This window comes from Drosophila biarmipes, chromosome 3L (genome assembly GCF_025231255.1).
Source record: "Drosophila biarmipes strain raj3 chromosome 3L, RU_DBia_V1.1, whole genome shotgun sequence".
Classification (NCBI taxonomy): domain Eukaryota; kingdom Metazoa; phylum Arthropoda; class Insecta; order Diptera; family Drosophilidae; genus Drosophila; species Drosophila biarmipes.
In genome coordinates, this window is record NC_066613.1 from 8,877,840 (window position 1) to 8,903,308 (window position 25,469).

General features: G+C 42.1%; 2 protein-coding genes across 4 annotated transcripts in view; one reads left to right on the forward strand and one right to left on the reverse strand.

Moving 5' to 3' along the window:
* LOC108028530 (brain-specific angiogenesis inhibitor 1-associated protein 2) overlaps window positions 1–25,469 on the reverse strand; it is a 32,054-nt gene that overhangs the window by 5,247 nt on the left and 1,338 nt on the right. For all 3 annotated transcript variants that reach the window (XM_017100427.3, XM_017100426.3, XM_017100425.3), the window contains exons 2-6: window positions 9,075–9,765; window positions 959–1,034; window positions 753–836; window positions 618–679; window positions 24–221 (exon numbers count right to left, since the gene is read on the reverse strand). In XM_017100427.3, coding sequence (XP_016955916.1) covers window positions 24–221; window positions 618–679; window positions 753–836; window positions 959–1,034; window positions 9,075–9,119 — 465 coding nt within the window. In that variant the 5' untranslated portion in view covers window positions 9,120–9,765. The remainder of the gene's footprint in view (window positions 1–23; window positions 222–617; window positions 680–752; window positions 837–958; window positions 1,035–9,074; window positions 9,766–25,469) is intronic.
* On the forward strand, window positions 9,883–11,382 carry LOC108028531 (uncharacterized). Its single transcript, XM_017100428.3, has 3 exons — window positions 9,883–9,919; window positions 9,990–10,574; window positions 10,637–11,382. The coding sequence occupies exons 2-3, from the start codon at window positions 10,040–10,042 to the stop codon at window positions 10,807–10,809; spliced, it is 708 nt and encodes a 235-aa protein (XP_016955917.1). The 5' UTR covers window positions 9,883–9,919; window positions 9,990–10,039; the 3' UTR covers window positions 10,810–11,382.

A 25,469-nucleotide genomic window follows, 5' to 3' on the forward strand; every position in this document is an offset into this window, starting at 1 on the left:
TGCCTTATTATATATGTGCTTACCCTGAGCTCCTTTTCGGTGTTCTCGGGCGTGGCCTTTTTCTTGCGCTGCTTCTTCATCGTGGAGACGGCCTTCTGGTAGCTCTCCATGCGCACCTTGTGCTGCTGCAGGAACTTCTTCTGCTCGTGCTGCACCACCTTCGTGTCCTTCTCCAGGTTAGTCTCCAATGGCACCAGTAGATCCACGTAGAAGGCTTTCAGCTGGAATTTAGATTAATTTTAAGATTAATTTTAAAGCGACCTTATATATAGTAACCAAACATATGCATATGCTTTGACTTTATAAATGTAAAATATTTTAGACTAATTAAACATACGAAAATAGTAACAACCAGAAAGCTGGAAATTTTAAAATGACTTTTAAACATAAAAAATAACTATCTCTCTTATAGAGTCTCTTAATGGTTAAGCAATTTCAGTTAAGATTGAAACAATGCTTTAAAATGATTTTTATATAATTTAAACTTAAGTAAGTAGGTACATTTTTGTTGATAAACAAAATTTAGAATATTTAAAATTAGTTATTCTAAACAGATTTAAAAGCAATATAAGTTAAGGGACCTCCAGATCTCTTGAATATCCCCTCAGATTACTTACAATATTCATCTGCTGCTCCTGTATCTCCTTGTTGACATTCACAACGCTCATCAAAGCCGAACCTGGGCAAAGTAAAGCGTTAGTTAGGATCAAATGTGGTTTGGTGGGGCTCTGGGGTCTCTGGTGGGGTCTTACCAATATCGCCCGTTCCGCTCTGCTGGGCGTTCATCGCAATCTTGGCCAATGCTTCATTGAATAGACGCGAGGCGGTTGCGGCACCTGTTGCATGAAACGGCACGGAATGCATTGCAAATTAGTTAACAGTACTCACTGGCAGCGGTCGATTGAGGTGTTGCTATACCGGGGTATCTGCAGACACACCACTTGGCACCTGAACTCACCGTGCAACGCCTTGAGGTAGCTTTTGCCCGCCGCGATCAGCTGCCTGGCACCCGGATTGAATCTATCGAGTATGTTCTGCAACGAGGAGATCGATGGAGTCGTTAGCTCGGATATGCATGTACGATATCGTGGCTTATCATACGAGATGGTTAATTAAATGTAATTTACGGGCCAGCATGCACCAACATTTCAATTTCATTGGGCACAAAGCGTTCCCCTCAGAGTTGGTAATGGTTTTCCCGCTCGGCCGCGGGCAGTAAAAGTCGGGTTGTGTAAGTTGGTTTGAGACAATGTTGTGGTCAGGCAGCGACATCATTAGTTCCGTGTTTCCTACTGAACACACTCGTAATGCTAATTGCTCATTTAGTAATCTCTCATCTGCGATTTAGTGGCGGTGAATGTAAACGAAAGTTATCCGACATACCAGCAAACATGGCTTGTAAGTGCCAGGAAACCCGACAGCCTTCGTTATTTCGACAGCCGAAAAAATCGCATATTTCTAAGCAAAGAACCTCGCAGACATTTTGTGCCCATTCCAAAACGTGATCCAAGCCAACCAGCTCACTTACAATTATATCACCTGTCCCAGCATTTTAAACCTGTTCGGTTAACTAAGTGCGCAAAAATAAAGTTGAAATTTATTGGTTGCATTTTTTACTGCAGGCAGTAAAATTTTTACTCAACAAAAAATGAGGAAGACTTCCATTCAGTTTTGTGGTTTATTGCTTAACCCGTTTTAGACTAGCTGATAACTTGATTGCATTAGTCTGCATCGAATCTAGTTTACCACGGAGAACGATTAATATAAGAGGTCTATTAAAATAAGACTTTATGTCTTATTTTAATTTATTTATTTATTTAAATAAATAAATTTCATTTTTCATCGAACTCCTAGATCATCAATCATTGCTAAACTTTAATTCCGTCATAACTCTTCGGCATTGGGTTGTTTATCATCCACAGAACTCGCCCCTAGCAAATCTAATTAAATTCGAGTTACACCATCTGGATATGAGTCATACGCATTATCACTCAATTGATCTCAATGATGAACGGCAAAGCGACAATTAATTAGCAACTTGGCACATGAGCTCGGATTTGCATGCACTTCGGGACCAGGCTTCGAGATGAGGTGCAATACCGCGGGATGACGTGAACGGATAGTCATGTGGAAGGGAGGCTGACATCACCGCCGTGTTGACACCATAAAACACCATAATAACGTCAAAGAAACACTTTGGTCCTGGGCTTGGCCCACAGTTGAGTGTCGACCAGACAATGCCGAGCACTTAACACGCGAGCCCAAAGAAAACAAGCCCCGAAAAAGGTGAGTTCTCCTAGGCCACAAAGCGTTTGCTTTGTTCCAAGCCACTCTTTTTAAATGTTCGCTAGGAACTATCCGATATTTCGGGTAAGCATAATTGATTGTTGTTCTGGGGACTGAATAGCAATGCGCACCAATCACTTCCGTCCTCCCTAACAAAAAGCCGGCTCTCAGGTCGCACTACCGAATTATTCGGCCCCCAAGTAATTAGCAACAAAATGTCAAAAAGCCGTATGTAAACACCGCATTCTGTACCGAACAGTTTGCTTCGTTTGTGCCACGGGCTATTGCCAAATGTTTACGCCTCGGCATATTTGCTTCTCTGAATTTATTGGCTTCAAATGTGGCAGCCGGGCGTGGGAATGAATCGAGCTCAGATACTTAGATACTCAGATACTTGGATACTCAACCCGAAGGTCGTCTCTGCCTAACGATTTAACCTGCCCGAGTGCTTGCTTTTATGATCTACTAGCTGGCTGATTTAGCTTGCAACTTCACTCAAAGACACAGATATATCTGCTGCATTTCGGCGTATCTTCTAATGTTTATCTTGCCCAAGTGCACTTGACTCTGCTGACCTCAGCGCAGATTATTTAATTTGATACAGATACTTAATAGCACGTACGGATAGTCAAGTGACTTCGTGGACTCAAGTGCGTTTTCGAGACCTTTGGGGCTCCGCGTTTATGGGTTTATCAATGTTAATTGTTTCGTTACTCAACGCTCTGCGGTGAGCACATTTTGGTTAATGCAATCAGCGTTTTCGGATTGAACGCGAGTATCTACTTGGGATTTACCTTAGGGTCCGTAAAATGATTATACCCTTGGGAGTAATTATGATGACAGATTATAAAATCAATGAACAAAACAAAGCAGTGGGGGGCAAATCAGTTATAAGAGTTCAGAGACGATCATGAACAACTTAATGTGGTAACTTCTTGAAAAGTCCATTTTTGAGTAATTAATGAATACTTTGAAATCCCACTTCACTAGGCTTAAGCCCCGCCTTGCTCCGAACTGAAAACCGAAGTACATACATATCAGGTTTCCTTCAAGTGCGATGGCTATCTGCTCGTGTAATTGGCCTAACTGCTTAGCAAATTCCGCCCGTTCGATCCAGCAATTAACATTACTCCTTGCTCACCCACTTCTGGTGCTCGTATTAAAGCTGACGCAATCGCTTATCACGCCCGCGAATCTGCTACCCACCGACAACACTTAACCCAAAATTAATTGAGGTAGTCTTGCCCAGTGCTCAGTATCCAGTACTCACCGAGATCCCAATCCCCGGTTGAAAGCCCAGGCCCAAGCCCGACTGACTTGGTCTCTAATCGTCGCTTAACATAAATCGCCAGCACTGAGCGCCACACATGTATAATTTTCTTTTAATTAAAACGGAGACTAAATGCAAAGCATAACACGAAGGCCTCCCCTTTAAAAAGCCAACCACGCGGAATGTTGGGCGGTGCACAGAGAGAAAAATTACTTAACACTTGGGTCCTAAATTTAGAAATATTTATTGCCATAAAAAGAGGGTATATCTCTTCTAGTTTGCTTAAAAACAATTAAGGTTAATATCCCTAAGACATTAAACAAAAGTATCTGCAGGTTTTTCTAATACGGTTGAGACTTGGTTGTATAGAGATATTTTGATAAATATACCTATATTCCTGAACCCCACACTTATAACTAGATTAGGCACATTTTGTTTTTTTATAAACAAAATCTTCACCTTTATACACTGTACGTGTGGCAGCAGCTAACTAACAGAGCCGTTCAGATGCCCGCTTAGCCGGCGGTCGTCAACTGCTGATTTGAATAACAATTATATCTTGACTTAATCGTAATAGTGATTTTAAGAGAATCCCAAGAGAAATACTATTATGGTAGCTAAAACATAAAAAAAGTTATATTTGCCTGCCTAGTATATTGTCCTAAAAAGGTTTATTTTTTTCAGTGCCTTATGGCTAGTGCGGATCAGGGAAATGAGGCGGCTTTTGGAGAGACTCTTGCGGGTTAGGCCATAACTCAGCGACGCCAGCGAGCGACACACCCACCGCGGGCATGCGAGAATGCAGCGCTGGCCCAGGCCACAACAGTAAGCCGCAATTATGCCAATTAGAAACCAACAAATGCAAAAGGCAACACGCAACAGGTTTGCCAGCAACAACTCAGCGCAGTCGGCAACCCAAGTCAACTGTTGACAAAACCTCAGCGAAGGCGTCAAGGCGCAACCAGTCACGCCTTGTGTACCACGGCGGGGTTCAGGGGACCTAGGAGTGGTGAGGCCCCCTCGAAAGACCCCAACCTCCCGCAGATGAACGCAAAGTGCGTGAAAAATGCTAAACACAAATAATTTCTTGCGTGACTTCTTCCCAGGCACTGGGAGAACTAGCTTAAATGAAATGGTAATTTTGTCTAAGCGAAGACTAGATGTCCTTGGTGATAGGGATATGTATGGCAGCAGGACATGGCAAGTTGTTAGACTGTAATGATGGACGAAATATGGGCTCTACCTTCCCACTAATGGTTTACAGTGAAGATATAATACATTGACATAGGTTGGTTTAACAACAACGTTTTGGTGGACAAGGCTGTTAAGGTTTCCTTGGTGTTCGGTGTGGTTTTTTGTTATATAGGTAAGCATTAAGAAAATAGCAATATCCTATAGAGAATATCTCTTTATGTAACAGACAAAAATATTTCAGAAATTTAATATTTTAATAACGTTGTGTCTTACATTTGATGTATAGAAAGTGCTAGAAGACATTTGGCTCAATAAACCTATAAAGTTCATCTCCAATGTTTTTTTTAAGCTATGCCACTTTTCTTGTAAATAAGAAATTTGTATAACGTTGAAAAAATATATTTATATAAAATATTTTGTAGCTTTAACGTTTAAATATAAAATAATAATAAATACAGGACTATAGAAGTAAAACAAGAAGCGTAAAAATCTATTACTAACGTTCAATGCATACAATAGTGTTTTTATTAAGATCAGAATAAGACCTTTTCTCCATCAGAAAAACCATTAAAATTATTATCTTTAACATTATATTTTAATAGTTTAGAAAACCCAAAGAAATCCCTTAAGTTAGAGTAAGCGAGAAATGGACCCAGCGGGACTGGTAGGGCTTCTCGCCGGCGAGTCGGACGTTAACCCAGTTCCGTTTGCCATGGTCATACCCCGGCACATGCCCATCCGTACCCTCCGAGCCCCCGATCCGATCCCCTCATCCTACCCAGACGATGTGACATCGTTCCGAGTGGCGACGGCCCCTCTAATGCAGCAGCAGCCTTAGAAATGCCTCTCGAACATGGCAATCAGCTGCAGTCCTCAGTGCCCAGTCCCATTCCCCAGTGTGCAGTTTGTAGTTCTGTGGTCCGAGGTGCTCACATGCCGCCTCTTTTCGCAGCTCCAGTCCGAGCCCCCGGACCGTCTGCAATTTTAATTCATTTCTGCCTTTCTTGCCGGAGCCTCGGCACATCGGACACCTTCGTCCCACTACATGGGCTGTCTATGTATCTATGTATCTGGTGCTGGTGCCAAACTCTTGAGGGGCTTCACCTCCTTCTCGCCAGCCTGCCTCCTCCGTCTCTGCCTTTGCCCCCAGCAGGTTGGCTTTTGTGTGGTCAGCTGGGTGTCATTCTGATCCGATCACCGGCATCAGGCATCGGGCTCTCACGGCGGCTTCGGTTTCGATTTATGTTGCGGGGAATGTGCCATAAATCTAAGCGAGTGACAAACAATCCGGAGGCATTCATCGCCACTGCCGTTTGGCTGGCAGCTGCTTGAATGAAATGCGTTTTTAACATCGACTTGACGGCCCGACTTGCGGTTTTATTCACTCGAAAAAATAAAATGGACTCACGGGAGGCGAGAACGGGTTTTGGTCGGGGAATTTCGAGGGGTCCAAAAATTAACAAAATGACTCAGTTACATCTTAACTCCTATTTGTCTAACATTTTTATTTGCATCTTTAAGAGAACCACAAGAAACGCTTCGCCTTTATATAAATATATTTAAAAAAGGGAAAGTGAAAGCGAGTAATGCATTCATCTCTCGAGTACATCATCTCTCAGCCAACTTTACTCGTTTGCCATTCAAGATTTATGGCTGAATGGAGTACAAGATTTATTACGGGTGCGGGCAAAAAATTCGGCGATTTTCATAAATTGCAGTGCAGTTGGTGAATTATATAAGCATTTAAACACACAAGGGATCTAAATTAATCATTTTTTACATGAAAACTCATCGAAAATAACAATAAATTTGACCACAACGCTAAACATATAAATCAGAGGTTTTGTATAAAGATGTGCGAGATGTTTCACAAAAAATAATGTATTAAATAAGCCGAAATCAATCACTTAGCTAATGACCAGTAAAATTCAGCCTTCCTGCTCTGTTTGCATACCCGCATATGTGGAAACCGCTAAAACATTTAAGTGTGCCAATTTTAGAAAGGACAAGTGGCGACTCTGCATAAAGATAAGCAAAAGCGGTCTGCTAATGAGTTAGAATAGCCGGCCGAAAACCGAACTATCGAGTTAATTAAAGCCCGTTCAAGAACCGCACGGACCAACCCAGAAGTCAGTTCACACAGTGCCAGACGGGAAGGCAGCCACTCTATTAGGCGAACCCAGGCCAAATAAATGCAGCAAAACAATAAAAAATGTGAAAATCGAATGCTGATATAATAAATCGACTGATAGACCAGTTCAGCCAGAGCAGTCAAGCAAACTGCGCATAAATCACCGGGAACCAAGTCATAATCAGGTGTGTTGGGGAAGTAGTTCAGTTGATTGATGCACGAGCACTGAGATTCCAATTGGATTCCGATTTTCCTGCCATTGACAGCGCGCAAGTTCGTTTCCTGAGTCTTTCGTTTCCACTCGCGCTTGTCGAGTGCCGGGAGGCAGCTCACTAATTAAAACAGCCGGTGCGGCAGCACCTATTTACTGGATTTACATTACACGGCTGCACGACGACGACAAAAACAGTGCGAGAAAAAGAAAAACCCAGCGGGAAAATGCAAATGGTGGTCGCGAAAATGCAGCCATGTGCAACAACCAAGGAAGCGGCCCAAAAACAAAATTTCCGCAACTTCAAGCGGCAGAAACCGCAGCACAAATAGCAGCAGCGCAGCAACAGAAACAGCAACAGCAAGTTTTCCCAAAACAAAAAATACAGATAGTTACATAATGAAATAGATGCGCGAAATGTGCAATACCCGTCAACTTGGGGCAGATGCAACCGCCGCAAACGAAAACAAAAACCAAAAAGAGGCGCCGAAACTTGCCAAACTCTCGAGGCGGAGTCGTCGCGTCTGTCGTCGACTTGGGAGGACTTCAGAGTTCCAGGGGATCCGCAAACAAACAAATCAAACCGCCAATTGAGCCCGTTTGCTCGGCTGGGACATACGGGTTTATGCCAGCCGCTGTTCATGTGGCCAAAAGTATGCCGAGAGACACAGCTCAGCCACCGTGTGTCGTGACCAAATTTGGCTACGAACTTACGGCAGCCCGGCCGACAAGAAAAAATTCACTTTCAAATGCTGCTTGCCATTTTTATCTGCAAGTATTTATGGTTCTCCGTTTCTGGTTATGATTTAAGCACCCTTTGCGAATGGTAGTTAAAGCCTAAGCTTACGGTTGGTAACTTATCTAGGTATTTTTTTTCACCAACTGATATTCAAGAAATTTACGATTTAAATACAAAATCGTTTTTAAAAACAGGCTTTTAGCGTTTAAATTAATGTTTTCATTCCAGCTATTATTGTTTCCCAGCTTTTATGTCTATAACAATCATTACTTTGCAAGTTATCATTTTACTCCTAGCGTAAATAACAGATAGTCTGACCAATTAAAAAAAAAAAAACACTATGTACTTTACATTTTCAAACTTTTCATGGTGAACATTCCACACAAAACTTGTATATCTATAAATATAAATTCGGCAAATTTCAAGGGTATCTGGAGAATACGTTCAAATCACTGCTTTTTGTTTGCATTTATGGATTAATGTGGCTTGCTTTCATTTGCAGCCGCTTATGGAGATCGCGTGTGGCGATAAATTTAGTCTACAAAAGCAAACGTTTAAAGTTATAAATTGTTTTCCAAAGGGTAAACATCGTTATGAGCCCAACAGTGAATTAGTCTCAAGTGGCTAATAGAAATGGCCTTCATGCAATAGTTGCGTTAGTGCTAAGGTGTCAGTGGGGTTGCATAAGCCTTGATTCGACCCTCAAATAAGTTAAAAGATGATAGGTTTGTAATTGGGGTTCGAATTAAAGATTCTTAAGATACGATTGAGTTTGTAATAACCGAGATGTTTCATTTAAGCAACTAACGATGCAATTGATTGAAAAAGTTTTAAATTATAATTAATATTCTTTTAGTTGAAATATTTTATATTAAATAAGTTTCCTCATGATTGTTTTTACTTAAAGCTTTCTTTTTAAGATATGATATCGAAAACTTCATAATATAGTTTCTATTATAATGTTTGTGACCCCTAAAACGTCTAGACTTTCAGTAACATCCAGTTTTATAGGAAACTTTCAACTCCTGGAACGGCTTAATAAATAAAACAAATAAAATGCTGACCAAGAACTCAAATTAACAACTTAAACAAATGTTTTGTAATATCTGTAAGAAATGTTAGTGACCCCTAGAAGGCTTTTATTTTCCCCACCATCCCATTTTTAGGTCAATTGCCTACTCTCATGGTTTTTTAATTATTAAAAACCAATACAAAATGTCGTAATAATGCAGAAAAGGCTTACCCTGTAGACGCCGTCGACGAGTTTGGTAACTTCCTCGGCCTCCATGGTCGCTGCACTTATTCGCCGGGCCCTCCTGCCGATGGATGTGAAGTGGATTCAAGTAGCCAAAGCCGCGGGCTACTGATCGGTGATGATGAATTGAGCGCCCGAAAATGGAAAACCGAAGCCCGAAATCACTTGCAGCCCAAGAAATTCACTTTCAACTGCAGCGCCCAAAGCCCGCCGATGGAGTTCGATTCGATTGAGACAAAGTTGCGGCCTGCACTCGATTTTCACTTTCTAAAGTGGCACACACGGGGCACTGAGGCACCCAAAAGAGACTGAAGACTGGAGACGGAGACGGAGACCCGAAAGCGGCAATACGTTGAACCGGCCGAAAGACTCGAATTTGGAGTAGACTTGTAACTTTGACTTTCGTTGCAGAATCTTGGAAATCTCGTTTCTGTCGTGACTTTCTTTTTGGCGGGCAGACGAGTATGCGACACACCAACCGCACCACGTAACGCGATCCGGGCAAATGAAGTGCCAGCCAGAGTTTGGGTTTGGGTTTGGGTTTTGAGTTTGTTTGTTTCTATTTCTGCTTCTGCCTCGGTGCCTCGACGGGTTTCTTGGGTCTTCGGGTCGTCTGCTGTTTGCCCACTGACTTATCAACAACTTGTGGCTTCGGCACGTGATGGAGTTGTTCGGGGACCTGGAAAGAGAGAATCGGTCAGTCAGCTGGCAGGGAAAACACAGGAGTCGGAGGAGCAGAAATGCCAGGCAACCGGCATTGTTTAGTCGATACTCGCAGGCTAGGCAAAATATTTAGGAATAACATTTTTACCACTCAATAATATCGGTTAAAGGTAAGTAAGCTTTAAATATTTCAATATACACAACAAAATATAAACAATATTAATGTAAAAAACTTTACAGATATTTTTAGCTCCACAAAATAGTTCTTTTAATAGGTATCAGTCGTCAGAATGAGCAAACTGGACGACCTCCTGGGCAAGAAGAAGACGGTGGTCCCCGTGCTGGACCTCAGCCGCAGCAACATCCAGACCGTCGAGGAGTTCAAGCGGCTGCTGGAGAAGGTGCCCGACTACAAGATGCGGCCGGTGAAGGTGCGCGCCGAGGAGATCAAGATCCGGGAGAAGGACTACGCCTTCAAGATGCCCAAGAAGGAGATGCGCAAGCTGCTGAGGGCCAACGGGGAGCGGGAGGCGATGTACGCCTATGCGGATCCCGTGCCCAGCGAGATGAAGGACGTGGTGCTGATGGAGCTGTGCGCCGTGCCCATCGACTGGAAGATGCTGACCACTTTGCGGCCCAAGAACAAGCAGGAGGAGGAGTACTTCAGCCGGATGGTGGAGATGGGCAAGCTGGAGCTGAAGACGGAGGCCCGGGATCGCAGGGAGTTCGCCCTGAACAACTGTGTCAAGAAAATCAAGAACAAGTCGGGCATTGTGGAGACGCGACTGATGACCTGCGAGTCCTGCGGCGAGGAAATGTGCTGTGGTAATATGCCTAGTATTTATCTATATATTTGTAGTCCCAACTTGTCTAATATTTTTCCCAAGGCAAGACTTGCGGCGACTTCAACTACGACCTCTACATTCGGGTGGAGGCCAGGGTGGTGAAACCCAAGCCCCCCGTGTTGTCCTCCAACAAGGCCAAGTTAAATGGCCGCAAGAAGTCGTCGGTGGGCGGAACCAAGATCAAGGTCAAAAAGTCCTCAAACAAAAGCAACTAAATTGATAAAGTCTACCTAGCTTTTGTATCAATATTTATTTGCTACTACACAAATATATTTAACATATTTATCTCAAAATACAACAAATACTAGTGGAATCTATCGATTCAAGAGCTTCGCATAACTGCCACTGGAGCTTTGTTTATTAACGTATTCTGTCATGTGTAGCATTTGATAAACTTGATAATTAATCAATAATATTTATTTTTTTTACAAAAGTAAAGTAAAGGTGTTAAATGAAAAGAGCCGAGACTTTAACACCACCAAACTGACAAAACCTTAAAACTTTGGCATTTATTTTTTATTATTAATAGCAATTATTATTAACCTATAAATCTTAAGAAAGCATTGTAAACCAATGTAAAACTACATATATTCAACACATAATGAAGGCATTAATATATTTAAAACATGCTTATACATTTTTTGGTAAGTTGTATGTTTTTTTGGGGGTTTCTTTGTCCGGCACAAGCAGTTCCACTTAACATCAACACTCTTGGGAAAAAGCTTGAAAAAATGTTGTAAACTACCAAAGTAGTGACCACTGCTCAAATGCAAAATAGTAGAAATTTCTGTCGGTTTTTTGCCGCTGAACAAGCGACACTCGAGCACTAGCAGCATGAAACTCAAAATGAAATGGCTAAAATATTTAAATTGCCTCAGAGCAACACAGCCGAAATGGCCATTAAGACAAAGTCAACAAGGTAACAGGGGTTCTGTGCTCGGTGGTCTGGAGACTCTTGGCCATCGTTCCCCAGAGAGTACACTGAGCAGAAAGATGTGTCGTTACACGTCAGCTTTATTGCCGGATAATAGGAACCCCAAATGGTCAATGAGAATCGGGTATTGAATAGAGTTATTTGTGCAGCAATAATATTTACTTGGAAAGGTTTGTTTCTTCTACGATAAGTTTGACTAATTGATTTTGATTAATATTTGGATTAACTCAGAGGAAATGTTCGTAATTATATATAAAAGTTTGGCCCAAATCAGGAACTATATAGAAAGAAAGAAAACTCCTGAGATTGCTCTGGGAAGGACGAAAGTGCAACTCTATGTAGTAGATAAGATTCTTAATTTTTATCAAAACGATCGTCATATCCCACCAATATTGTTCTCAGTGTGGTCTGTAAGGAGCTGGAGGCGACTGCGATGCGTTGGCGACATCGCTCCAGTGGCAAGCAGCCACTTACGGCCCACGAATCACTGGTCCGCGCTTGTGCAACAATTTGTGCAAGTCTCCGCTCTCGGCCAGAACTCAATGGCCGTGTCTCGGAGCCTGTCTCCGATTCTCCAGCTCTGCGCTGCCACGGCCCCCGATCCCCGAATTCTCCTCGGTCTGGGGAGCTGCACAGCTTTTGGTTACTAATGAGCCGAGTTCGCTTCTGAGCTCTGTCAGCTCCGCGGCCCCAGCTCTGATTTATGCGGTTTATTTATGGAAAAATCTATTCGCGTAGAAATTGAAAATTTACTTTGAATATCAAATTTATAGCCTGCCGGCACAGCCGGGGGCCGAGGCAGAGCTTTGGCCGGAATCTTAATTTGAATTTGATTTTCTTACAGCGAAGCCGGCGCCTAATTGAAGATTGCCTGGGGAAATGGAGTATGCCAAGTGTGATTAGGAAAGCCATTGATTGCGAAAAGTATATTTATTCCATTTTCAAGGTTCTTAAAAATGAAAAAAAAAGGGTTTACTCATTATTATTTAATTATTTTTAGCTTATTTCGGATTATTCTGTGTTTTAAGAGCAACATTGACAGAAACCCTAGGAGGTCAAGAAATATTACGCCTTTTGAGCTTTACCTTTTTTCTCTATCTTTTTTGCCTATCTCATCTTCAGATTTCTTTGCATGGTCGTGATTACGGCTTCCGAGATATAATTGTCATAATTTCGAACTAAATCTCTCTTCCTCATCTCACTCCCCATTGTTCCGTCCACAGAGGCACTCGTATGCCCCATCTCACTCCGCATATCAGCTCGGATTGTTGACTCTTACCAACTTAATTGTGGAATCGAGTGTGACACACCATTCGAGCCGAATTCTGCTATTGTGAGCTACCATTGAACTGCCGTGGAGCAGGCTGGCAGCATCAATATGTCAGCACTTCGCCGCGGGTGACTTTCGTATCTCGGGGTCTTTCACCTGGCCAAAGACGTGCCGAGTCGATTACGTAGGCACACGCGTCTTTAACTGCGATCTGTGTAACCGATCGGAAGATTTCCAACATAAACACGGCCGAATGAAAATGAAAACACGGCTCAAACAAAACGCATTTAAATCTTACGAAATGCTCGCTGTCGCATCGCTATATATTTATGCAGATGCAAGATAAACACATTCCAGATAAGCTGCCGGAGTGAGAGTGGCGGAAAGAAAGTTAGTTTTTACATTTTTCGTTAGGCTTTCGTCTACGTGACGTCTGGCGGGGCCACGCCCCCGGCCTTCATCAGAATTCCGAGTCCGAGCTGCCCGCCTACGAAAGACTTAGGCAACGAACTTCGCAGCTGCATTCTTTTATGCAAGGTTAGCATCGTCACTGCGGTCAGCCGGGGAACCCGATATCACGGCAGCGTGGACGACGGCTTAATTATGCATCTGCCATGAAAATGTATGCAAAAACAGCGCTGTCTATTAAGAACAAGGCCAGAGTGGCCGGCCCCTAACTTAACCCCACAGAATCAAAACTAACATTGCTCAGCTAGACCCCGCTTTATGATTATTGGCTTTTAATTGCTGCCTTAACTTTGGTTTTTTGTAGAGTGGGACTGGATTTATGAGTTCGATAAACAATAAATTGGTAAGTAACACATATGTTTGAAGGGATGTAAAAACATCTCAAACATAACTTGAGGTCAATATCTCGTTAAGCTTCTAGTTTAACATCATCCGAGAATGTTGGTATGAATTAGTTGGATATTTTAGAATGATAAGTTAGACGATTCAATTGAAAATTCGCGTTGGCAAACTTGAAAAAAGTAGAGAAATGCAAACTGCCGCCCGAACAATTTACCTAGAGGAATACCTTAGGTTAATAGTTTTCAGATAAATATTAACAGGGTAATGAGAAACTACATTTTTTGAAAAACGTTGTTTAACTTGAACTCTGAAGTCAACGATAAGTTTTATAAGACATTGCGACATGAACTTTCAAGGTTAACGGCAGTCCTCTCACCCAGCCCAGAGCATCCTCCCATCCATCGGATGGCTCAAATCACTTGGAAAAACTTTCGCCGAATCGAAGAGCTGATGAGCAGTCAACGACCATTTTCCTGCCAGCCGGAATACATGCGAATAATCGGGTAAACAACTTTAAGCAGCATGTCCAACATCAGTTAAGCCGGAGAAGAAGATTGGTTCGCGAAGCGCTATTATCAAATGCTCATCATCAGCATTTGCTGCTGCGGCCGAGATCTCGGCGTGACGATCAAATTGCCGCACATGCGAATACACGTGTGCTGAGCACTTGGACAAAGGTGAACGAAGACGCTCTGCCGGGGCTGTTGTGAAAATGAAATTAAACTAAAGGCCCAAGACAATGCACTGGGCGAAGGGGCCTGCAGATGCACACTCGTATCCGAGCGCTAAATTGCCGCCAGATACACTTGCAAATGAGTCTTAGACGCAGCACACAATAACATTGTTCAGCCATACCACACGATACCATACTACGTACCATACCATACCACACCACACCATTCCGTACCATTTTCTGCCCCTCAGCTGACATGCAAATCGAGAGACGAGGCCCGTCGTTCAGTCAAATTGGCAGTGAAAGTAAAAGTTAAAGTTATTTCTGCTCTCCGGGCTGTCGAACCAAGACCGGCAACGTACCTAATCCGAGACCGTGGCCAAGCGATTCGAACGCACAGGAGAGGCTGACGCCTGGCGGTCAACTCGACGGACACTTGCCATAAAGAGATGAAGTCCGTGTCTCGCCGAGCCCTGAACCAAGCCACCCCAAGTACCCCCACTCCTAACCCTTTACCTTCACCCCACCCGAAAGCCATTGGCTTTGCAATTAACTTTTAACCATTAAATATTTCACCAATTTTACCTACCAAAGAAAGCAGGAACCGTATTAAAAATGAACACGTTTGAGGCTATGATTGCGTATGGTGGGTTCCTATAATAACAGCATCGTAATATTTAGAAAAACTCTTTAGTTTTTAAAGCAAAGAGGCTAACTAAGAAACGGCTAGGCCTTCGAGTAAGTTCATAACGAAAGTCTTAGAATCCCGAGACCGCAATAAAAGTTAATTTAATCATCAGCTATCTGGCCTTAGAAGATCCTCGTTTAGCGGAAATTATTTCTCCTCGGCCTGACTTTGCCGTTCCATTAACCCACTGAGCTCCGCGTCTCTGTGAGATGCCATCGGCTGGAGGCTGAGCGCCGGACACACCCAACTTGGGCCTCCTCTGCACATCCCCCGCAGATCTTCTTGGCCGGCGATCGTGACTTCATTTAGCAGCACTGCTCACGTACTGGGATCTCCTGTTACTGCCATTGCTGGCGGGAAAAAGAAGCTCTCCCCGTCATAAATTAGGTGCAGATGGAATCTCAAAGTGCCGACTCTAGGTCGTCTTTGGTTTTTCTCTGGGAGCGTTAATGGCCATGCCTGTGTCTCTGAACAGGAACTCTCTGTACGATCTACACCCGCACCTAGGTAAATGAAGGAAAATTCCAAGCAAAGTCTTAAGATTGTGATGTGGTCAATATAAAAAGTAAAAGATGAGAAAATGACGGGCTATAACTTATAACCGATATTATTATTAATATTATAACTGATATTTGTTACCCCTTAGCTTATAAGTTATAAGCTAACAAATATCAGTTATCATCTCCTTACTTTTCATTTGTTTTTATAAAAATATTAAGAGCTTCATAAATATGATCTATTGAGAAACAATAACGGTTGTTTAATAAGATGTTCTAATAAAAAACTGAAAAAACTGCTACTATCAATAAACGCATTAGGCTAACATGTAATATTAGGAATTCATAAGAATATTCAGGGGTTCCGAATTATAAGCTTTTGAAAACTAATTATGTAACTGGTGTTATTTTAAAAGAATGCTTAGAGAATGTTAACCATTAGAACTTTAAAAATCTTGTTTTTAGATTCAAAAAAGAACATCCAAAAGTGTATTAAAAGCGGAACTAACCGCGATAAGTACTTCCACGTGCGCCAAACAAATGCAGCCAAAGTTGATGGATTCCCAGGCACTTGTCAGGGGGATTTCTTGGTTCGAGCAGCGGATCAGTAGTCGAAACCCAAGCTCATTTGTCCGCCCACTCACCAATCACCGGCATAGAGATACTCGGAGTCGTGGGGTCCTAAGACCCGTAGCTCGACGTGGACTGCCGAAGTGAAACAAATGGCCAAGCGACCGACAGCCGACGACTGCGTCACCTGCAAGGAATGCGACCTTGAGCTGTCGTCGGCTATATGGGGCTGGTTGCTCAGAAGTCGTGACTGCCCAGGCCCAGACCCAGGCAAAACCCAATGGCAGCGACCACAACGAGAAATATCAGCCGGGCGCACACCATAAATACGAGAGAGTCCCACGAGGTGGTTGCGAGGGGCGGCGGGGATCAGAACCCACTTGCGAGGAGAAGACAAGACGCAGAAAATAGCGCAAGTATCTCGTACAATAAAACACGTTTGACGAACGATTTGATGGCGAAGATGAAGATTGAATATCTGTCAGATATACGTACGCTCGTATAAGGCAACCACAGCCAAAGCCCCTCGAGAAGACGGCGCTCACTTTTGTTTTCAGCACTGCAACCGCACTAACCACAACAACAATGGCACAACAAGCCGAAATAACAAAGATCAAACTCCAGTCGAACGAGAACAAAGAGCCAGCAGTAACGAGAATAATATCTCAGGCCAGAAATTGCTTTATATAAAAAGTATCTGCCAGTGCCATTCGCTGGCTAAATTTATTTATTCCATTAGAAACCGCGTAGCTAAGCCCGGGGAATTCGTCAAGCCACAAGCGATTCGCTCATTACTTGAATAAATATAAACAGTTTTCTACCTTTTGGGGGACTAATTCTGTGGTATATTTTAATGTCAAGTAATCCCAAATAAATATTTGTCTAAATTTGCGGCAGCGAAGAGGGCCCCACACAAAAACATTTATTTATGGCTGGTGGGTACACCAAAGTTCAAGGCTTTAATTAAACATCTTTAGATATTTTTTACGATTTGTAAAATAAACGCCCTTTCACCTGAAACTTTCCCACTCTGACAGGCTGATAATATCTTAAAATCGGCGTCTCTAACGCTTACCCAGCTGCCTAATCGACTTCAGAAAGGTGGCACAGTTATAAGCCCGAACCATGAAATCGTATTAGAACCCAAGTCAATGAACCTAAGCGACCGCTTCGCGCTTATTTATGCAGTCGGAGGCCCAATTAGTTCGAGAATTTCTGACAAAACCGAAAAGCCACCGAAGTCTTCGATTTGCCATTCGAGACAAATGCCCACCTGATTAAAACAAATATTTTTGTTGTACAACTTGAAGTATCTGAGTAATTCTACGGCGCATTCTCGAAGATTTGACACAGTTTTGATTAGGAAAAACCGGTTTGCGATCTGTGCTAAAATTTATTTTTGTATTTGCAGCTTTGTTTGTGCCTGCATTCCTACGCTGCTAATAACCAGTCACAGAATCTATAATTTTCGCTGAGATTACATTATGCAAATCGAAATTTGCATTTAGTATTCACCAAATTTCTCCCTTTCTTGGCGACTGCCAATCTGTCAATTTCATTATTCGAGACTTTGGGAGGGAACTTGATTTCTATTCAGCTCATTCATTTCGATAGAGTTCGACGGTTGAACAGCGAGTTCAAGGGATTTGCATAAATTACAAAATTAATTCGCTATTTAACTTTGCTTAGAAGAGTCCTTTGTTAAATATTGTGTCAAAAACTATTATTACGCGAAGAAACGGTTTAAATGTTACGGAGTTCTAGTAACATAAGATACCTTACCTCTCTAACACACATTCGTATTTTTTGGCTTTTTCCGCATTTCTAAAAAATCTGGGTTTGTGTACCAAATGAACAGGGCATTAAATCAAAACCATAACCCCCATTATGGCCGACCAGTTTTATGTTAAGCATTTGTGGCTCAAATTAGTCGTAAAACAAAAGACTCAGGCAACAAACTTGGAGCGTAATTACGGCTACGTGCTGAGCGTTATTAAACATTTCGTTGATCCGCGGGCAGAACAACAAAGTGAAACAGAAGTAAACAAATGGGGCTTTCAGGTTTCGGGGATCGGCACTCGTAAAAATCACTCAATAAACCGACGGAAATGACTTGCTCTCCGAGCTGGGAAGGCGGCAAAACCAAAAAGTGCTTTGGGCCGGCAGAAATTTCATAATTAGCCGCAGAGAAACCCCGCGACGTGAGCTGGCCAAATGAAATCACACTATCCCAGGCCGAGAAGAAGATGCTTGGGGAGGTTCGTTGGCAGTCGTGCGTTTAATTAGCCATTTTCACACATTTCACTTTCAACAAGCTGCCAAATTGTGAAAAGCCAAGATGCTTACAGCCTCAATGAAACGCAAAAAAGCCATTAGCCGGTGAAGTGCACAAAAAGCGTAGGTTGGTTGACAAGACCGTTCGCTGTAGCTGTGTATCTTTGTACCCCGTCGCTTTGTATCTGTGTATCTTTGTATCTGGTCATCTGTCGCTTCCTCTGTTTTTTCTGCCCACGGCGGTGAGTCGCTTTCAAGTGGCCAATTTCTATTTTTCCCTGCCTATTTCAATTTTGGAAATCTTTCGTTAATTGAAATTTCCCATTGCATTGAACTTGAAAGCTCACAGACATTTGGCATAAATCTGAATCCGCCTGCAACGGCCGAAATCTCAGTGTCCATTAGGCAAACAGTCGCATTGATTGGCAGTCGACGATTTGGCCAATTTTGGCTTTCCTTTTTTCGTATTTTACTCATTTGCTGGCGGGAACTTTGGTTTCTACCTGCGTAATTAGCATTTTTGATTTGTCTGTTTGTTGTGGACGTTCATTTGCATTTGGATATTTGGATCCCTACCCACATACTTGGGCCTCGATTAAAAATAGAAATTGCGCAGAGATATCGTGGGCTCAGCTCATTCCAGCCAAAAAGTGATTTACAAACCTGTAATAGAACCGAAAAAATGCGTTGAATTAATGACCAAATTCAAGTTGTTGAGGAGCAGAAAGCTCTTCAAAATAAATTGCAATATTTATATTAGAGGAGCTCTAAGTGACATTTTTCTGTGAAAGGTCTGGGAAAGTATTTCCCATCTCAAAGTCTCTTAAACTATTCCTAAACAAAGGCATTATTTTTGCAAACGCATAAACCCCAAAAAGTTAAACAGACCCACTTTTACTTTAAGCGCTCAAAACGCTGCGCTTTATTTGGCCATGCGAAAATGGATATTGTGGGGAGTATGCAAAATGAAATCCCCATAGGCCAACGAACGGAGATGGTCCAAACTTCATCGGCGATTGCAGCTTAGCAACGCAAATTGGCCGCAATAAGCATTAGCAGCTTCACAAGATATACGTGCTGCCAATACAGACTCTCTTATTAGCCACTTAATAAAACCGAAGGCAATTAAATCTGAGTAGCCTGCTTAGACTGAGGCACGGTATTGACGCAAAACTGCAGACAAAATGAAATAAATGCCACACTAATCAGGTAATAATGGTGTGGTGCAGCAAGTCTGAATAATATTTAGTATGCATAATGGGAGGCTAAATGAGCGAACGCAGCTGTTTCCTAAATATGCTAGTTTTAATTTATGGTTTGGAAATGCCTGGATAGTTTTTCAAAGATATTGTAGAAGATAAATTTGATTTATAAATAAAACTCGGCTAAAAGGTGTTTGTATGCATTCAAGTCCGCTTACGTTTTGTATTATATCTATCTATCTATCTACCTGTCTATTTATCTATCTTTATATCTATCAATCTATATGGTTATCTATCTATCTATATATCTATCTATCTATCTACACTAGTCGGCATAAGTATTTTGACAAAACAAAAGTTAAGTAGACTCGTAACTTGAACTTGTTCATAAATAATTTTTCTTATATTCTTTATAATTTTTTAAAATATTTAGAAATACGCATTTTAGCCATATTTTTCTCTCTTCCATCTAAATTTTTTCCGACATTGTCACTTTTGAAAAATCATTAAAAATATATGAAAAATCTATCTATCTATCTCTTTCCATCTATCTATCTATTTATCTTTCTGTGTGTCTATCCTTCTGCATATCTATCAATCATACATCTACTTATCTGTCTTAATATTTTTCCATCTATACATGTATCTAAATAAATATCTATCTATTAACCTATTTGAGTTACAAAGTCATAAGTTTGCAACTGTATTATCCTTACTTCTTCGAAATATTCCCATATATCCGTAAATCTTTATTTTATTGGCAGTTTTCCCCACATTTTCGCTCTGCATGTCGACTTGGCTATCAATAACATTTAATTTCATTCCATTTCGCTGGTTTTGAGTATCGTTTGTCCGCCTTTTGCGCGCTGCCCTGGTCATTAAGAAATTGTTACAAATTACCCGTGGTGTGTGTGCACAGGCTGGCTGCCGTTTGCAACATTTGCCTAATGCGATTTGCATTGGAAACGGGCACAAAAGTCGATTTGCTGGGCTGGGCAAGGCAAAGCCGAGCAGAAACCGAAACTGAAACAGAAACTAAGGTGGAGTGAGCCGAGTACAGAGACTGAAACTCAGCTTGTTCGCCGGCTATTCACCTGCATTTTGGAATGCCCGTTGTTTGAGTGGCCCAAATAAATCGTGGCGGTGCCTTTCGGACTCTTTCAGCAAAGCCTTTTAGGTGTGAACTTTTTTACTTAGCTCTGCTCGATTTGAATTCGGTTTGAGGTCATTGGATCAAGCCAAAACTTGTCCCACTTGGATTTGCACCGCAGAGCAAATCGAATAAAAAGATAGTATCGAAATTGGGTCGACATGCGTGCTATTATTTCGCGTGTTGGAAAAGGGGCGGGATAAAATAATATACCCACAATAAGCGATGAGGAAACGTTCAAAATTGCATTTCCATAATCCAGCTGTGGCCAACTGGGCGTATGCGCAATGTCCAATTGTCCCAGACGTTTCGGCATTTTTTAATGAAAGTCTCTGCCGTTCGCGCATTCAATTGATTTTCTATGAAACAAATCGCAGCAGAGGAAATTGACAGGAAAAAGAAACGAGACACGCCCACGAAATGATTGCCAAAGCCGTCGAGCAATTATGTTTATTGGCTGCTGGCGATCGTAGCCGCATTCTTTTCCCCAGCCACGAACTCAGCAAAGGCTTTCGGTTTCACAATCAAAGCAAACTTGTTCTGCGAAGGCACAGAGCGACCAGCAGCAAAGTGGCCCAAAATGAGGTAATAAATAAATATAGAAAATTAAAAATAAATTACCCTATCTGTGGATTCAGGGAGACTAATCTTGGTTGCAAACGCAAGACAAGCTTTGATCCATTTTGATGTAATCAAGTTAATGACCGTGCATAAAATGGTTTCGATTCAGTTTTTAACGAGTTAATAAAAATAAATTTCGGGTTTTATTATGGGCAATTTTAAAGTTTAGGAGGTGCTTCCTCGTCCGCATGTTAACTTAAAAATAAATGTTAAATAACAACCTTTAAATATACAAATATTTGTGGCTTTAGCGGACAATATAATATTTGAAAATATATTTATATAATAAACTTCAGTTTTTTTGCAGGGCTCTAGATAGGATCCCTTTTTTATTGATTTTATGGATAGAAACATTAACTATCGCTCTAGCACCAGTAAAATGCTCATTTAATGACAAAAATTGAAACCATGACACATATTTAGGTGCTCATTTTCTTATCAGGGGACTCAACTTCACCTGGAAACCAAAAAATCTGTTTGGCGATTTTATTTTGTATACAAGAACTGCCAAGCACTTCATTACAAGTTAACAGAAACCCATTGTTCACCCCTGACATTTGGCCAACATCTTCAATGTCAGCCGGTTGCCACGACGATTGTAAAATTTCAATACCAAATCGGTATTTTTCCTGCGATCCGCTGCCATTAGCCCGTCGAAGAAACGCGATTCCCTGCTGGAATTTTCGATTTCCATTGGAGCCGAGCCAAACAACTTTCAATGCAAATGCAGCACTAAGGCAGCCTGCACCTCGTGGGTGAAGGAAAAGGCGGCTAGTCAGCTAGTGACATATCGCTCGGCTCACCTGCCTGCCTGCGCGATGGAAAAATGCGGTTAATGTGGTTAATGCCAACTGCCGTGGCAGTCCTAAGGTTCAGCCCGCACTTGTACAATTTCCTAATTAAGTCAAATGCACTGCCATGCTTAGTTATTGTTCGAACGGCCTTACCTGCGCACATGTGAAAGATACTCGTGTTCAGCCAGCAGCTTACTCCATTCGAGCGCGGTAAGAGGTGCAACCTTCAAGTTATGCCGAAAATATTGGAAAATAAGATGAATTATATTGATGATAGGATTTTATTTGCGAAAAACTATGTCTATGTTTCATCATACTTGTATGTTTCACTTTCTTTATTGTCACTGGAACCTAAGTTAAAATTCTTTATTTACAACGAAAAAAATTAAGCATTTCCATTAAATTTGGAATTACATACGAAAAATATGTTTACCTTAAGTTTGATGTTGTTTCAAAGCGATATAACCCCATAGTGTATTTAATGCTAAGGTGGTACTTAATCTTAAATAGATATATCCTCATTTTGGCTCAGCCATAAAATGAAATTAAATAATTATTAAAAAACATCATAGTGTATGATAGATTAAGAAATTAAGCATTCCCGGATTATTGAAATAAATTGAAACCCATTTCCCAAAGAAACTTTTATTCATATCATATCATATCCTAAAACATAGTTTTGGAAACCCAAAGCCTAAAGATGCTTTTAAGGTTTATCTTATATTCTATCTTATATATTATAATTCCTAAAATTCCTAAATATAAGCATTCTCCACATAAAGCTTTGCATAATAAATGGCATGTTTTTGATATGGCGAGTAAACCAAATTTAATACACTCCCCAAGACCTGCATTTTCCGGTCGTTGGACCAAGAGTGCAGAAAAATTATAACCATTAGTTCAAGCATCAGCACAGTAAATTCCCACGAGCCATACTAGTGCTAAGCCCACATTCCAACCCAAAATATCTGCAAGATAATGCTATATCCACAAGCAATAACCGAAATGCTGTTCGACACCTCAGCTGCCGATTTGCGTTGCATAAGAGTGAATTGGATTTCTCGCATTTCCCCATCGCGTTTTCCACTGGGGGAAGTGGTCGCTTAATAGATTTTCCTTTTGACAGTTTACGCAAAATGAAAATTAATTTGCGATTCTCGGGCGGCGACACGAATGCAGGTAATCCATATCCATGGGTCTGCGAGAGGCACTGAATGATTGTGATTCGAGAGGGGCGAGTGCTCGGGTGTGCGAGGAAAATGCCTGCCACTTCAAGGAAAACGAAATACCGGACCGTGGTTAGAGCCACTTCCATTACCATTACCAATGCGATCGGGCCAACTGCGGCTGCCAATGTGGCAGTTTGTTTGGGTCCGAGGCTGGCCAAAGTTGATGGACTCGTTTGCAGCGCCTACGGCAGCACAAAAAGCGAAAAAGTGAACGCCGAGGGGGCCGAGGCGCGGGCAAATCGACGCTTTAACAATTTGGTTAAAGTTTAATAAACTTTATGAAATGCTGTCTTGAGTGGGAAATGCAGTCGGTCCGCGCGGAGTCGTCGACTTCCATGACAATGGTCCAAAGGGGCGCCGGGGCGGCGTCTGGCTGTCAAGTGAGTTTTCGGGGCGATAATGTCCGAGGCAAGGCAAGGCAGAGAAAAGGAAATCCTAGGAAAGCCATGGGACATCAGGAAGCAGCCTGGCCACGTTAGAAAGTAACCATTATTCGGGAGTTTCGCATTTACCTATACCTTTTTCGGTTGCCAATTCTCCGTTTTGGACATCGCCTTCGTCTGTTTTTTGTGCAAATTTTGGTGGCTTCTTCGGGACATTACGCAAGCGGAAAATGTGCATTAATTTTCCCTTTTTGGGTGATAATTTTATTGATTTCATGCTAGTGCAGGTGAAGTTTCATTGCAATGACACTCTAAGACATATTATGCATTGGTCTCTTGTGAAAAGTTGTGCTTACCTATGTTAAATATAATAATAAATGACAATTTCAGCAAAGATAATTTTTTCTATTCGAATTTAATATAAAAAACTCATTAAAATTAAGAAGAAGGATATTAATAAAAAAGTAGAACGTTTTAAGACCTAAAATACTGTGAAGAATACAACATTTTGCGGACTGAAAATGTAATAAATTTAATCGGAGTCTGCTCCTAATACAAAAATTAGATTTTCCATTACTCTTGTCGAGAACTAGTACGCTTTTCAAACTATCAAAGTAATTATAAAGGAAAATCTAAAAAGGCGAAGACTAACCCAATCCTATTGAATCCATGCAATCGATTTTATTAATGGTTCTCTTAATTAAAAGCGATCCACACCTCGAAAGCTCGTCTCTGAGTGAAAAGGAGGGAAACTAATCCCCACCTGGATCGCTCATAACTGCCGTTGGCTTTCAGACAAACTGAATATTATCATCAATATTTTTTGCAGATTGTCAAATCGTAGCGGTGGGCGGGGGGAGTGGCCACAGCTCCGCGAAAAGGAGGAGAAAGTGAGCCGAATGGCACGGAGCGCGAGTGGATCGCTCCGAGGGTTGTCATTATGTACTCATATGCAAAGGCAGCTCGGCAGAATCCAGTAATTACAGCACACATGTATGCTGATGAATCGTGGAAGCCCGGCATCCGATAGATACAATTTTGATTAATCGGACCGAAAGGAGAGCGAAGAAATTAGAACGCCGCTGGAATTCGAGGGGTCTCGAGCGGAGTGTCCAGGTAATTGCGGGTTGTACGCGGACTCCCCGGCGAAGAGAAACTGCAGAGCGTTTGCAACGAACTGATAAGCGCGTAATTAACATGGCCCAAAGGGGGAGTGGCAAGAGGGGGCGGCGGGGCTTAGGCCGTGGCAGCCGCATCCACCTGGCCAGCGCGAAAACTCCCATGTGCAGCAGAAATATTTCTACGCCGCCACATCGGCAGCGCAGTATTTTTAAGGCGTGTTGTTTGCCGTTTTCAATAGATTTTTGTCTTTAATGACTTTTGGCCGGGCTCGAAGCCCCGACTCGAAGCTCTTGGCCGGCTTAATGGCTGCGATCGTTTGGCTTTTGTTCTGCGCGGAATTGGCTTTGTGGCTTCGCGATTGGGTTTGGTTTTGGGTTCGCAAATGGGTTCCCAGTGGCTTTGGTATCTGCAGGTGTCGGCTCCACTTCTGACGGGGAATACCGCTAGTCTGGGCCCCATAATGAGCCCGGTCAACCGTCCGGGAGATCGAGCAGGTGCCCGAGGGACCGTCCGGTGGCTGTTCTAGCCGAAATGGGTCGCACATGCTGGGCGCAGATTTTTGACACCGATCCAAGATTGCCTGGTTATTGGCTTGCTAAAGAGCTAATTATGTTGTGAAGCCAGCAAGGTGTTTCATCGGAAGAAAGCTATTACTATT